At 41.3% G+C, this 14,963-nt stretch overlaps 1 protein-coding gene across 2 annotated transcripts in view; it reads right to left on the reverse strand.

The window, feature by feature from the left end:
- Window positions 1-14,963, reverse strand: part of trappc12 (trafficking protein particle complex subunit 12) — a 37,583-nt gene that overhangs the window by 11,650 nt on the left and 10,970 nt on the right. For both annotated transcript variants that reach the window (XM_041971516.1, XM_041971517.1), the window contains exons 4-6: window positions 6,227-6,340; window positions 3,462-3,600; window positions 341-453 (exon numbers count right to left, since the gene is read on the reverse strand). In XM_041971516.1, coding sequence (XP_041827450.1) covers window positions 341-453; window positions 3,462-3,600; window positions 6,227-6,340 — 366 coding nt within the window. The remainder of the gene's footprint in view (window positions 1-340; window positions 454-3,461; window positions 3,601-6,226; window positions 6,341-14,963) is intronic.

Below are 14,963 nucleotides of genomic sequence, written 5' to 3' on the forward strand. Positions count from 1 at the left end.
AGCCGACAAACCTGCAGCAACTGTGTGATGCTGTCATGTCAATATGGAGAAAACCTCTGAGGAAGGTTTCCACCACCTGCTTCATCTATCACACCGAGCAGTTCTGGAGGAAAAACGGGTCCAATGTGGTACTAGAAGGTGGGCGTGACAAAGTGGACGTTGCTAAACTATTTCTAAATACCTCTGCTACATAACTATATAAAAACCCAATTTTCCCTACATGTTTTTACACTTTAATAGACCAAGGTTGCTAATGTGCGAGGATTTCATTGAGCTAATTCACTGTGTGAATGGTAGACTCATATAGAGCTTGTGTTGTGGTATTTGTGAGTGTACTAACAGCAAGGCAGACGGTTCTGAGGCTGTGCAGGCGGTCCAGTGCCTCCTGGGGTTTGGCCAGGTACTGGGGAAACTCAGCATGCAGCAGCCGCATGGAGAATGGGACCATCGAGCCTGGAAGCAAACAAAACAAGAGTAGGATGGGTGGAGGGATGCCAGGAAAAAGGAGTAAAGATGACAAGAAAACAGGAGATGGAGGAAGAAATCGTGTGAGGAAAAGGGGACAATAGGAAACAGGGTGGGATAAGAAAATAGCAGGGATGTGATGGGAAAAAAGGCAAAGAGAGACAGAGAGTGCAGAGATGAGACTATAAACCCATCCACCCACACGCAGACTGTACACAGCCCTGCAGGCAGGAACCTACAGATGGCATTGAGCTACGTATGGCTGCTTATTAAACCCTCTCATCTCTGCCTCTCTGTGTGCTGCACAGCTCCATCACTCATCTCTCTGCCTCATCCCTCTGTCTCTGCCTGCCTCTACATCATTCACACACACACACACACACACACACACACACACACACACACACACACACACACACACACACACACACACACACACACACACACACACACACACACACACCACTGAGCAAAAGCCTGTGTTCAGGTGAGTCCCCAGGCTTTGATCAGGGTCTCTTTGATATTGTCATCTGATCTGAAACTCAGCTAGCTAGTCCATCTTCGGCTGCAGCTTCTGCCAGTCTGTGTCTCAATTTCTATCTCCATTCTCTATCTGCTCGTGCTGCCGATCTAAACCATCTAGAGGACATGATATACTCTCCCCCATACGTCAGTCAGGTAGAGATTTTTTTTCATAGAATTAAATAAAAACTCACCACCAGACATAAATGTTTTTGAATATTTAAGCCAAAAAGAAGGCACCAGTGTCTGCAGGGGATCTGACTTTTCTTGTTAATTGCAAACTTCCTTAGGAACTTCTGGAGGTTGGTAACTTTACAACTCACACCAACTGTGTGTATTCACAACAAAAACACTTTATAATGAGTGTGAGTTTGAGCCGAGGCCCTGCAGCAGCAAAAATAACCCAGTCCAGCATGTGGATAAATTGTGTTTATCTCATTTCTTGGCAGAGCAATTCAGGTTTTCAAGGAAATTTTCCTTTTTTTTCTTTCCTTTTCCAGTTTTTTTTCTCTTCCATGAAATCTGACTAACTTTTTAACCCAACATAGGCGAACCAGAGACCTTGATAAGAGGCCGAAGGTAACATGAAGCTGACCTCGCAAGATGGTCTGGTGTGAAGCACCAACAAATTCTCTGCACTACTTGAAATACTCAAGGGTTTTAACTCATCCTGGGTTTGCAGGTCATTACAACAACCAGTTATGACCAGAATGACTGTCTAATATGGAAGGAAATTGTAAGAAATTATACATTTTGGTTAGCTTGAAATGAACTAATCTTAGCAGTTATTTTCGAAATAAGGAAAAAAATGTGAATTTTGTTTTTTTGGTGTAAATTGTTGGTCTAAGCTTCTATATTAAAGGAGCAGTCTGTCCACTTTGTGGCATGAAATGACGACAGATAATGACAGACCATTAAAAAGTGAAGGAATTTACTGCATAGAGTCAGTTTAGATGTGCAAGGATGAACTAATATGAACCTGATTTTAATGTCAGTCCCTCCAGGATTTTGCAGCATCTTTCTGTGTTTTTTGTAACACAAACTGATTTTCAGCAGCTTTTGTGAAAAGTTGCGACAAAAGTTGTAATTTTTTCTGTTCCATCTTTTATTTTCTTGCAAAAGCACCTGAAATGTATTTAGAATATAATTTATTAGAACAATATTATTGAAAAAAAATTCAAATAAAAAAATAAGTACATAAATAATCTAATATGTTGATTTAATTTAACTGATTTAATTAGGAAATTAATTCGTGATGCTCTGGATCTTGGGAAACATTAAAAACTTAATTATACAGTGAAATAATTACATCCGTTTTTGCGTCAGATGAGTTCGTATTTTAATGATTTAAAAACTCTTATATTGTGATTTTAATTAATATTTGTATCTATTTCCACTTTTAATCAATTAATGACACATTTAAATGTTTCATGTTGTATCTGTTCATTAAATTGTGTTGCTTTTCTTTCTCCATATAAAAGTGCCGTCTTGTTCTCAAATGCTTCTCAGAGCTGCTGGTAAAGACGAGGATTTAGTGACACCCAGTGGTTTAGCAACAGACTGCATGTAAATAATACCACATTCACTACATATAAAACATGCATAAAATGAATTTTGATGAGAAAAAAAATGTTAATAGTTGTGTTTGTTAACAAGACAAGTGTTTCTTGGAATAATTATATGTAACATTATTGATGATGCTATATGCATTTATTTCATCTCAGTTATCTTTGTTACTGATTGCAGATTAGAGGCAACTTTTCATGACAAATGGTATTTTTTTCTCAGTCCTCCATCGATCCCAATTCTTCTGAGATTGATATATGGGGCAACCATCTCTTAAGGCATTGACAGAGAGCAAATGTGGGTAATAGATAGTCGATGCAAGCGCTGGACTAAAGAAATGTTTGACTTCTGATAATAGGCAACCAGCTTATGCCAGTTTGTCTCGGAGCACCTAGCAGGGCATAAAGCGTTTAATATTGAGCAATGGAAAGTCAATCGGTGCTCTCTTTAGCAATCTGTGCAATGTAGCTTCAAGTGTTTGTTTTTTTTTTTTTTTTTTTAATGTATGAGTGTGTGTGCAGCTGTGTCTCCACTACTGCCTTCGCTGTGGTAGCCCGAGGGGCGAAACAAATCCAAAGTAATGGGAATACATTAGAGAGCAATTCATGCAGTGTAAAAAGAGGAAAAACAAAACTAAAGAACTGCTGGAAACAAGTGAAGCTGTTGGAGCTTCTTGACGATACAGTCTGATATCAAGCTCCTGGCAGAAACTTTGCTTTGAATATTAAATAGGACAGTGATGGTACGGTTGCGTGTCCAATAAAACATGTGGGTAAAATAAAAAGCTAGCTTATAACACACTGCATCGTTACACTTTGATTCAACCTTCATTTGGCTCTCTGAGGGAGTTCACAGGGCAGGTTTGGCTATTTAAATATGAAAATGTTTGTGTGTTTGTTTGCACATACCTCTCCTCCCAGGGTAAACAGTAGGGTAAAACTCATAGTAGAGATCAGGATGGTCCAGGTTGCCAAAGGGTTCAAACTCCAACTCGGCATTTTGGAAAAGGTTCAACTTGGTGAGAAGAGCCAGCCGCACAAACCAGAGCTGGAACACACACAAACACACACCCCCCTCTGCTTGTAAAATGTATAAACATTCATCAAAAAGCAGCCAAAGACATCTGAGATCTGCTCGCAGCCTTACTGCCTCCCCAGTTCATCAACCTGTACACCTGGCGAGGGATGTAAGATATACCGACGTTAATATCTGTAAAACATATCCCCATCAGCCCGATAGCAAAGCTGGGTTCATATTAACAACACATATTTATTTCTGGCTGTTTGTGTATGGATGGATGGATGGATGGATGGATGGATGGATGGATGGTTGGATGGATGGATGGATGGATGGATGAATGGGTGGATGGATGGATGGATGGATGGATGGATGGATGGATGGATGGATGAATGGGTGGATGGGTGGATGGATGGGTGGATGGATGGATGAATGGATGGATAGATGAATGGATGGATAGATGAATGGATGAATGGGTGGATGGGTGGATGGATGGGTGGATGGATGGATGAATGGATGGATAGATGGATGAATGGATGGATAGATGAATGGATGGATAGATGAATGGATGAATGGGTGGATGGGTGGGTGGATGAATGGATGGATAGATGAATGGATGAATGGGTGGGTGGATGAATGGATGAATGGATGAATGGGTGGGTGGATGGATGGATGGATGGATGGATAGATGAATGGATGAATGGGTGGGTGGATGAATGGATGGATAGATGAATGGATGAATGGGTGGGTGGATGAATGGATGAATGGGTGGGTGGATGGATGGATGGATGGATGGATGGATGGATGGATGGATGGATGGATAGATGAATGGATGAATGGGTGGGTGGGTGGGTGGGTGGATGGATGGGTGGATGGATGGATAGATGGATGGATGGATAGATGGATGGATGGATGGATAGATGAACGGATGAATGGGTGGATGGGTGGGTGGATGGATGGATGGGTGGATGGATGGATAGATGAATGGATGGATAGATGAATGGATGAATGGGTGGATGGGTGGGTGGATGAATGGATGGATAGATGAATGGATGAATGGGTGGGTGGATGAATGGATGAATGGGTGGATGGATGGATGGATGGATGGATAGATGAATGGATGAATGGGTGGATGGATGGGTGGGTGGGTGGGTGGGTGGATGGATGGGTGGGTGGATGGATGAATGGATGGATAGATGAATGGATGGATAGATGAATGGATGAATGGGTGGATGGGTGGGTGGATGAATGGATGGATAGATGAATGGATGGATGGATGGATGGATGGATGGATGAATGGGTGGATGGATGGATGGATGGATGGATGGATGGATGGATGGATGGATGAATGGGTGGATGGGTGGATGGATGGGTGGATGGATGGATGAATGGATGGATAGATGAATGGATGGATAGATGAATGGATGAATGGGTGGATGGGTGGATGGATGGGTGGATGGATGGATGAATGGATGGATAGATGGATGAATGGATGGATAGATGAATGGATGGATAGATGAATGGATGAATGGGTGGATGGGTGGGTGGATGAATGGATGGATAGATGAATGGATGAATGGGTGGGTGGATGAATGGATGAATGGGTGGGTGGATGGATGGATGGATGGATGGATGGATGGATAGATGAATGGATGAATGGGTGGATGGGTGGGTGGATGAATGGATGGATAGATGAATGGATGAATGGATGGATGATAGATGGATGGGTGGGTGGGTGGATGGATGGATGGATGGATGGATGGATGGATGGATGGCAGGCACTTGTTGCTGTTGCACTATTGTAACTTCTGGGTATAAAAAAGTACATAAGGGACAAATAAAGTAAAGAAAAATTCTGTTGTATAAAACTCCAAGAAGCCTCCTAAGACCAGGTAGAGGTCCTGTAGTCTTTCCATCTGTTTTCTCTGAGAGAAATCTAGAGTTGATATGTAGGGTTAAATTATTCTTCACACAGCAGAGGAGATTTAGTTGGGATTTAACTTTGTTTCTATTATTTTATTATGTTGGCATCAAAATAGATAAACCGTAAAATAAATAAACCTATGAGGATTGTTTATTTGATTTTACACATTAATAATGATGGAAAATTAATTAACTTTATTAATTATTTCTGTGACAATAATCGTACCAAGATTGTACCCGACTGACAAGCTACAGATATCTTATTTCATTCCTCGGTTTTATTTCCACCTCTTCTCTGAGCTACTTCTACATTTAATATTTGACATACAGTATATGTCATGCAGGCTTGAATATGTTTTTTTATTTATTTTCTTTATTTAATACTTGAATAAAATAAATGAAAAAACAGTTTAGGAGGAAAAATCTTTTCTGAAAATATCTCCAACAGTGCCACTAACTGTGCGAAAGCAGGACACATCTTACGACTGTACCTTTAACACGACATTCAATGCATCAAAAATACTGTGAGATATAAACCTGACCAAAAGTGTAATTACACAAACAACGGAGCATTAAATGATGTGTAGGGATGTTTCAGCCTGCTGTCCTTTAAACATTATGTGACCTATGCTGACTAAATGCTGTGTATTTCTTTTGCTTTTATATGCCTTCAGTCATTTTTACAACCAACCCAAACAAAGACTAATGGATGGACGAGTGACTGGTGTCCTACCTGCAGCGAGTCAGCGGTGTGGGCGCTTGGCTGGCCGGCCTTGCCGTATCCCTGACCGTGAGCTGTCAGCAGGCGGCCTGTCAGATCCACTGCAGCCCGCCAGTTCTTGCTGCTCTGCAGGGGGGAAGAGACAAAACACCTGAGTCAAGACTCGCCACACTGATTGATGGAAATAACATAAACATTTTGTGATTAGTAGTCAAATCCATATTGATCTAGTTGCCATTTTCCATGACGAACATCTCTGCCTGTGTGTAGTGTTTGAAAGATAATAATGTTTATTACAGACTCTGAATTTTAAGGTTTTGAGCATTTATTATGTTTGGAAAAATCGACCTGTAACCTCAGTTTTATGATTTCTTCATTACTTTAAGAACAACTGTTCCCTAACAGTCTTAATAAATGTAGTTATGGTCTGCTCATATGTCACACAGTTCTTATGTCGTCCTGTAAATGTAGACATTTAAGCTTTGCATAAAGTTGATCAGCTCTAAGAATAAAAACCTCTTCAAATATTTCAACCCTAAATTAAAAGAAAATATTAGACATTTCATCACTGCATCCACAAATGCACTTAAAGCAGCCCTCTCTGTATCTGAGAAAACATTTCTTTGGTCTGACCACAATTTATTGTTCTTTTTAGAATTCAGGCAGCGGAGGAGTAGAACCATCCAGCTTGTTCTCAGCACACAGTTCAAAAACGTGCGTGATGGGATGGTGGTGTATTAACGAACATGGGTGAAGCCACCATTATTACTTATTAATCTCTTCATAATAAGAACATGCGACCCCACATGCAATACTGAAGATGTTGGCACATCCAATGAAGCAGCAATGCTAACAAGTAGCATAGCAACATGACTAGCAGGAAGCAGCAATGCTAACATGTAGCATAGCAACATGACTAGCAGGAAGCAGCAATGCTAACATGTAGCATAGCAACATGACTAGCAGGAAGCAGCAATGCTAACATGTAGCATAGCAACATGACTAGCAGGAAGCAGCAATGCTAACATGTAGCATAGCAACATGACTAGCTGGAAGCAGCAATGCTAACATGTAGCATAGCAACATGACTAGCAGGAAGCAGCAATGCTAACATGTAGCATAGCAACATGACTAGCAGGAAGCAGCAATGCTAACATGTAGCATAGCAACATGACTAGCAGGAAGCAGCAATGCTAACATGTAGCACAGCAACATGACTAGCTGGAAGCAGCAATGCTAACATGTAGCATAGCAACATGACTAGCAGGAAGCAGCAATGCTAACATGTAGCATAGCAACATGACTAGCAGGAAGCAGCAATGCTAACATGTAGCATAGTAACATGACTAGCAGGAAGCAGCAATGCTAACATGTAGCATAGCAACATGACTAGCAGGAAGCAGCAATGCTAACATGTAGCATAGCAACAAGACTAGCAGGAAGCAGCAATGCTAACATGTAGCATAGTAACATGACTAGCAGGAAGCAGCAATGCTAACATGTAGCATAGCAACATGACTAGCAGGAAGCAGCAATGCTAACATGTAGCATAGCAACAAGACTAGCAGGAAGCAGCAATGCTAACATGTAGCATAGCAACATGACGGGAGAAACTCAGCTAAAAGACTCCACCAAGCATCGGCATCCAAACCAAACACAATTCAAATCCCAAGTAATTATATGGGAATTTAAAAACAATGAGAGCAGCTCTGTCCACTTTAGAGCTTCTGCTAATTTCTCCACTTCATGCAAACCACACAAGCGAGGTTTCACATGAAAGCAGAGACTCTGCTGGTTCCAGAGACGTCTGTCTCATCACGGTGGGACAGAAACTCTGGAGCTAGCAGCCAGAACCAGAAACCAGGTCTTACTGTTGCTGTTTGTGGTGAAAAGTTTGATTCCAGCTCTAAAAACTCTGCTAACATGTTCTCCTATGACTCTGCCTTTGTTTACCATGAACCATGAAGGTCCTGCTGGTTTCCATGGAGATGAAGGAGGTTTTATAGTGAAGGATTCACTCTTCCTATCACAGACTATCTTGGGCTTCACTTCTTTCTGGATCCTCATGGTGTTTTTAAGGTGAATGTGGGGCTGTCCCTGGATCCTCCTGACTCTGACCATTGATAGAGGTGTCCATCTTCATCATCATCATCAGCTGATGGCTTCCTGAGATATTTACCTGCGTAACACCTCTATTAAACACCTGGAAACCTGCTCATGTTCACTTTTTACCTTCTACTGTTGCACCTCCTCAGACATTACTTTACTCGTTCCTAGGATGAACTGGGCTGCTGTCCTCTGGTTTTCACTGAAACTAATGTGGTTTTCTTTTAGGAGGAGATAACATTTATATTTTGTGTTCCAGGTGAATTTATTCTGATGCAGTAACACGTCTCTTGATTCTGACACTTCTGTAGTAATCTCACATGTCTCAGCTTTCTATAGAGACTAACATTATACACAGAACCCTGGTAGTTGTGAAGATACACCTGATTTATTTTGTGGATGTCATTTCAGACAGGAGGCAGCAAAAGTATGCTTCAGGATGGAGAGGTTCAAAGAGATGGGGCAACGTAGTGGTAAACATGCTCTGGTCAAAACTTTTTTCAAGCACAAAAGAAATCTGACGTTTTATATGTGGTATGTTTTTTTCTTTCTTAAAGCTGAAAATATCCACATTGCGACCTTTATATCTGCATGTGATGAAGTACAATCATGGTGATTCATAATTTATTCAGATTATCTTATTCTTAATTAAAGGACGGAAATAAAACACTGCAAGACCTCAAAATACTGAAATATTCTGTTGCATTCAAGAAAAAGGCCAAAACACTGTTGAGAAGAAATTCTTCCGCCAACCATCAACAAAGTGACTGAAACTCTAAGATAATAGGAAAATGCAGACGTAGGTAACACTGGAGATAAATAACTTCTAACACATTGTTCTGAGGCAAGATGAGACAGCCAGACCGACCCAGGCCAGGATTCCCTCATAGTAAGTGTCTAGACCAAATTTTAAACTACAGATCTTTTCATAAAGTCTAAATAGCTTTTGCCACATAAATAAATGATTGATGCTTAATAAATGTTCACAGAGGGCAGGAAGAGTTTATCTTTTAGGCTTTACAACACTCATTTCTGGAGAAAAGCATCTACTATTACACAGCATCATGGATATCACAGTAGCAGAGTAAAGGGGAGAGACATGCAGCAAAGGGCCCCCGGTGGGGCTTCTGTACAGGTTAGGTGGCTGTTCAACCAGCTATGCTAAACACCACCCCATAATTACCTGTATTAATTCAACAGCTATAATTTAGAGCATAACATCAAATAATAAAATGTTTATTACAAAGTAGCCTTTGAACCTTTGAAGGACAGAAGTTGCATCTCCCGTTCCGGCCCGTGTGTTGGCTTCTTGTGTGAAGTGAAGACAAATAGCACTGCTTTACTTCCATAAACATCAGCTTTTCTGTCTGCTCCTCTCCACTCATCTTCATCAGAGGGGTGCTAATCTTTTATCTCCCATGTTGTTTCCTACTCAGACACATTGTTCTCCAAATCACTGTCAACCTCCTAATCTTGGAGGGTCGGACCAAGAGTCTGCTGAACATTATGTCTTGCTGCCATGATACCATTTACTGAATGGTTCATGCACCTTTATAGTGTTATGAACCCCCCACCACTGTCCTCCCAACCCTCCCACATTGCAGATGTGCACAGGTGCAGATTTTGTATTTATGTCACGGCACCCTCTGACATCTGGGTGACTTCTGTTGCTTTTGTGCACAATATATGATCCCCCCTCTGCTGTTTTACTATTGGATCAGGCTTCTGTGATGGTATGAGGTCAGATCAGGGTTCTCATCGCACAGGGCTGGATCTGGGTTCTTCAGCATTAATGCAGAAACAGAGATTTTACAGCAACATCTGCCGCTTTCAAGACCACATCTCTTCCAGGGACTTCCACACTGTTTAGATCCACATTCTGCTACATCACATCAGCACGGCTGAGGAAGCGGAGGGTACATACTGGCCTGGCCTGCCTGCCTGCAGCCCGACCTGTCCCTAATAGAGGATGTTGAAGGATTTTGTATCTAAAACAATGAAATAAAGTCGCTGCATATGAAATGAAGCCTTTGTGTACATGCACGCTGAAGAGGACAAAGCAGCCGCAAACACACACAGAGCAGCATATTAGCAGCATCTGCTTCCACAGGGGGTGGTACAATAGGTAAGAGAGGGACAGATGAGGGGGGCTGGGGTGTGGTGTCACCCCACCCCATCAACACACATGACAAGGTCGGCTTGCCGATTGGGTCCTAAGTGCTGTGTCATTCATCACAGCCAGGAAGCTAATTAGAAGAGGGAGTGAGCAAGAGGGCAACTTACTTTCTACTCATTTTATCGCTCAGCTAATCACAGGTTTTCCTGTTGTTCTCTGTCGTAGCTGTCCTCTCCCCATTCAGTCTCTTTTCTTTAATTTTTCTCCCTTTCTACCACACTTTGTTTTCTCTCTTTGTTGCCATGTCTTCTTTTTATTCCCTCCATCTCCTCCCTTTCCTTCATCTGACTGTAATTTCTGCCTCCCTTCTATTCCCCCAATCATTTTTTCCTCATTTATTGCTCTTCCCTCATCCCACCCTCCGCTCCTCTCCTGCCCTGTGCCAGTAGCTGCGCTGCCTCTGAATCTTCATTAGGGGGGGAAATGAAGCTGAAAACGAGGAGGCAGCCTGGATGGCCAAAAGCAGCTGCAGTCACTCACAAACACACACACACACACACATATATATCCTGCAGTACGCTACCATACACCACTGCCCTGCCACAGGGCATGAAAAAAGACCAGTATGTGTCTCAAAGTGTCCATGTGAGATCAGGATATGGGACGAGTGCTGTAAAATAGCAGCATTCCTCAACATCAATGTCTCAAATCGTGGTGCACATACCCTTTGGGTTGCTTAGAGACACTAAAATAGATCTGACTTCAGTTTTATTATGAGATGGGTCAGTTCAGTTGGTCAGGATTACTACGCAAATGTGGAAATGTACGCGTGTGTACATTTAAAATATCTTCTAGTACTCCAAGCTTTTTATTTCTGTCATTTCACAATTAAATCTGTTGGCATCAAGTTATACCTCAGGAATCGTTTTAAAACTGTTCTTGACCAGGTCAGTGAGTGGGTTGGAGGTTGTAGACCATAAATAAAACATTACTTTCTGTCTGTTTTACAGCAGTCACACCTCAACACAACCCTGTAGGAAGGTGCCACATTGCTGATTTGTGACCTTCTCCCGTATAAAACCAGAAAATCACAAACCAATTGCAAAAATGTGCAACGTGAGAAAACCAGCGAGGTGATAATTCACACATTTATGCAACATTTCACAAACACCCCCTCCATAACATCATAATTTACAACAACATGGTGCTTTTTACACTAGAAACATAATGGATGCACAACATATTGGAAAAAAATATACAATGAACTACGGGTGGTACAGGGTGCAGCCATCTTTAAATCGGGAATCTCAGAGTCCTGTGCAGCTTACAAATTCTACGTTCAGAAAAATGAGATAACTTCATCATTTCCTGCAAAAATTCCTTCGGAAAACAACTTCCGAAGACAACTGGAAGGCATGATTGGTTCACAGAGGATGAATCTTCATCTCCTGGCTGATTTCCTGTGAACAAGCTGGATGGCAGTAACAGAAGGTCAGTGTGGTTTCACACTGCTGTGTGGCTGAGTTTCATTGAATTTGACCTCACAGTTAAAGTGGACCATACTGGGCTCGTGGGATCCCACTAGTGGCCCAGTGAAATTGGAAAGATTGAATAAGATACTATATTTTAGATCATATATTGAAAAGTGTCAGCTAGCGTCGAGACCCTGTACAGTCTAAATGTTAGATTAGCATGTTGATACAGTCCCATCTGATTATTCTACTTTTTCCATCAACGGGGTCAGACCTTCCTCTCGCAGCGAGGCACCGATGTGTGTTATTATCTCACTCGAGGACGCTGCCGTCACATCTTCGGCTGAACGCTGACCCCATCACCTTGTCTCTCCAACAACACAGCAGCCAGCCGTCAACTCAAATCACAGCTTCTCTACGTCTCTAATGTTTGGTTCGGTTAAAGATCTGAAATTATAGGCTGTTGTAAGATAATAGCGAAGCATTAAGTTGTGTGAAGCTGCATCGTTACATCAGGCCTGAGCTGAAGTTCACTTTCCCAGATTTGTGGTGTTCCTCTGTGGCTCAATATTTTTTTTCTTCTACTCTTTTTTTCCTTAGACTTTGATGGCTGTACTCTTTCACTGAATGTCATGAAACCCTCGTTGTTCTGTGTGTAGAACAGTGATTCTCAATCTTTCTTCAACATTTTACCCCCTATGGAATCACTTCTCAGCCAATTTACATTTTACTTTAAGGGCCACGTTCAGCACAATGTGATCGGCCCAGTAAAATAACAGAATAGTTACACATAAATAATGAAAACTCCTAATTCGGTGGCTTAGGTGAACTAAACTAAAAGTGGTGAGTTGAACTAAGTGGGAATCACAAGAAGCTAAAACTTCTTGGTACAATTAATTCTCCCCGTTATGAATTCAATCACTTGTAGGAACCATAAAGCCACTTCTCTGGGTTTGAATTGTTTCAGTTAACACAGAATGGGTGGCAAGTGAGAGGAATATAAACAACAGGCTGTTGGTGATTAATAATTTAACCCAGCTCAAATGACTATGCAATAATGCGTAATCAGATTCCCCCAAATTGAAATGAGGAGGCATTACCATGGTGATTAATTGCCAGTGATATTAAATGAGGAGTTTAATATAGAGGCTTTGTGACAGACGTGTTTGGATGCTTTCTGCTTGTCTATGACGTGACTGACGGATAACAGCCATTTTCTTAACTTAATCCTTTTGTTCTTATTTAGGAGGATGCTGCACGTGTGCTTTTGCTACCGACAGAACAAAAGAGAGAAACATAAGAGAAAGAAGAGGGGAGATGACAGATATAAACTCACAGTGTGATATTCAAGATGGCTCTTGAGAAAAGGTTAAACTAACTGTACATACTGAGAGAAACAGAACCTTGTGGACAATATTCACCTGTACATAACCAGAGTAATGCTTGGGATAAGTTCTGCACTACACACCAAAAACTAATTCTATCTAATTAACAAGCCTGACTGACGTCCTCACACCCACCCAGACTAATGTGTGCAATGGAAGTTTGCACATAATGTTCTCCATCTTTCCCTCAGACACACAAACACATACACATAATTAGTCTCATCGTGAGTTTAAAAGGGGTGATGCTTCTTAATTGTGTTGAAGATCGGAAGTTCAGTGTGTCTATCCTTTGGTTAGTTTAAAAAAAAACCCTGCATAACAAAGCCTGATGAGCAAACGAACGCCCACTTCTTCTCTCGCAAGACCCAAAGCCTCCAGGCGAATCAAACTTAAAAGGGCTCCCTTTACCAGCTTTGGTTAACACAGGCAGCTCCAGCGTAACTTCAATTAAACCCCTGCATTTTGGATTACACAGAGGGTGTGGGGAAAATAGAGTACTAAGCTAAGAGAGTACACCAATCGATTGCAGAAGTGGCTAACTTTGCTTTGATGCTGCTGTTGTTGGTCTGCGGGAAATTTTACCAGGGGACAAATATGGCCCTGCAGATGAAGATGCCATCCATGGCTACTGTGCTGATATGAACTTCACACAGCAGTCATTTTGTGTCCCATAGGCAAACCCTCAGACTCTTCAAACGGCATCACAGAGAGCCAGCGAGACACTAAGTAACATAATATATCTTGTGAATACTCTGTTTGCTCACAGCTTGTAAGAAAACTTTCCATAACACTCCCCAAGACAGCTAAACACAGCTTCAGGTTCTAAGTGATGCTCCTGTGGGGAATATCCAGCACTCGTTGACCAGTGGGCTACTGGTTAGCGTTTGATGGCTCGCTTGTCAACAATAACAGCACGTCGCATTTCCCTCGAAGAGTGCTGTCAAGGATTCAAGAGTTCTGTGTCAAGACTGATTCACAACCAACAGATCCTAAAGTACACAACGACCAACGAGTTGCCCCCAGTGCTGCAGGGATAAAGCTGATGCTGGCTGATATGGAAACGAAGCTGACTTGTCTTTCATTTATAATGACTATGTTTACACTTTACCCACGGAAATATAGCAATCAATAATGTAATAACGGCAAATAGGCAATTATAAATGTAATAAAGCTAATCAGTAGTTTTTGTTCAGTTTGCTCATTTGATGAGGAAACTGAACAAAAACTACTGAATAGAAAAATCCAGTATTTCTTAGAAATGCATTTTTTAATTATGTATAATTATACTACTGAATGCAATTAATACATTTTCAAAGGATTTATTTTATGCTCAACCAATGACCACCCATTAGCATAATAGTGTATTACATTATTGACAAAATATTACATTGTTGGCTCAATTTTGTTATATTATTGGCAAAACATTCCTGGCTTTATGACATTTAAAATGGCCGAAATGATTAGGTTACTAGCTGTCTGACATAACACAACACCTCTATGACTCGTCAGGTAACATTACACCTACACCAACTAGAGCTGTGCAATAGAGAATTTCTTTGTGATGGTTTTGGTCTAAAACACAGATTTTGCTTCAGCTTTTGTGAAAAGTCACAGTTAAATTTGCACTGGTTTTTATTGTTTTATTTCTTACAAAAGCCCCTCAAATATAT

The sequence above is a fragment of the Melanotaenia boesemani genome, chromosome 20 (genome assembly GCF_017639745.1).
Source record: "Melanotaenia boesemani isolate fMelBoe1 chromosome 20, fMelBoe1.pri, whole genome shotgun sequence".
Lineage (NCBI taxonomy): Eukaryota > Metazoa > Chordata > Actinopteri > Atheriniformes > Melanotaeniidae > Melanotaenia > Melanotaenia boesemani.